The sequence below is a fragment of the Papilio polytes genome, unplaced genomic scaffold (assembly GCF_000836215.1).
Source record: "Papilio polytes unplaced genomic scaffold, Ppol_1.0 DF822289.1, whole genome shotgun sequence".
Taxonomy (NCBI): Eukaryota; Metazoa; Arthropoda; class Insecta; order Lepidoptera; family Papilionidae; genus Papilio; species Papilio polytes.
The window spans coordinates 1,319,556-1,320,362 of record NW_013526915.1 but is presented as its reverse complement, the minus strand read 5'-3'; the positions used below and the strand labels follow the sequence as shown (position 1 = coordinate 1,320,362).

Genomic DNA, 807 nt, shown 5'->3' with positions numbered 1-807 from the left:
ACATCAATCATGGACGGTAAACTCCTGTTTTTTGTAACGTTATTTATTATTTATACAAAATCAACATGTTTGGAATCAGGTGAGTTTTCTTGTAGCATGTAAACAGATAGAGTTTGAATCTATTATTTTTAACTAACTTTTGCCTGCGACTCCGACCGCGGTGTTAAAAAAAAAACAAAAGTACGTAGCCTATGTGTTCTTCCAGGCTATCCTCTACATCTATGCCAAATTTTATCGAGATTCATTCAGCCGTTTAAGCGACAAACTAACAAACATCCATCCATCCATCTAAACTTTCGCATTTATAATAGTAGTATAATAGTATGATGACTAGCTTTAGGCTGCGACTCCGACCGCGATGTTAAAAAAAACAAAAGTAGGTAGCCTATGTGTTCTTCCAGATAATTTTCTACATCTTAATCGTGATCCGTTCAGCAGTTTAAGCTGCAAACACCCATCCCTCCATTCATCTACATAAACTTTCGCATTTATAATATTAGTAGTTTCGGTTTATTTTGCTAATAATACAGTTTATTACACTGAAAGATTTATGAAACAAATCCATGATAAGTACACCAAGATTTTAAGTAATATTTTCTTTTACTTATGCAGGTGAAAATATTACAACGGAAATGGTATGTACTGTTTTTATTCGAAGCACAACATTTTTGCTGTTTCGTCTACTGGCTTATCTGCATTTAGAGGAGTTTGTAGTTGTAATTTTTTAACAGACTTGATTTTGCTTGGGTCTATTATGAAGCGATTATTTCCGAAACAACTAAAAATATGCTATATAGCTTAATAACC

The 807-nt window shown here is 33.1% G+C and overlaps 1 protein-coding gene across 1 annotated transcript in view; it reads left to right on the top strand.

The window, feature by feature from the left end:
* Positions 1 to 6: 6 nt before the first annotated feature.
* Positions 7 to 807, top strand: part of LOC106106179 (collagen alpha-2(VIII) chain-like) — a 7,666-nt gene continuing 6,865 nt past the window's right edge. Inside the window, exon 1 of the mRNA XM_013286726.1 lies at positions 7 to 79. Within this exon, the coding sequence (XP_013142180.1) occupies positions 10 to 79 (70 nt within the window). The 5' untranslated portion in view covers positions 7 to 9. The remainder of the gene's footprint in view (positions 80 to 807) is intronic.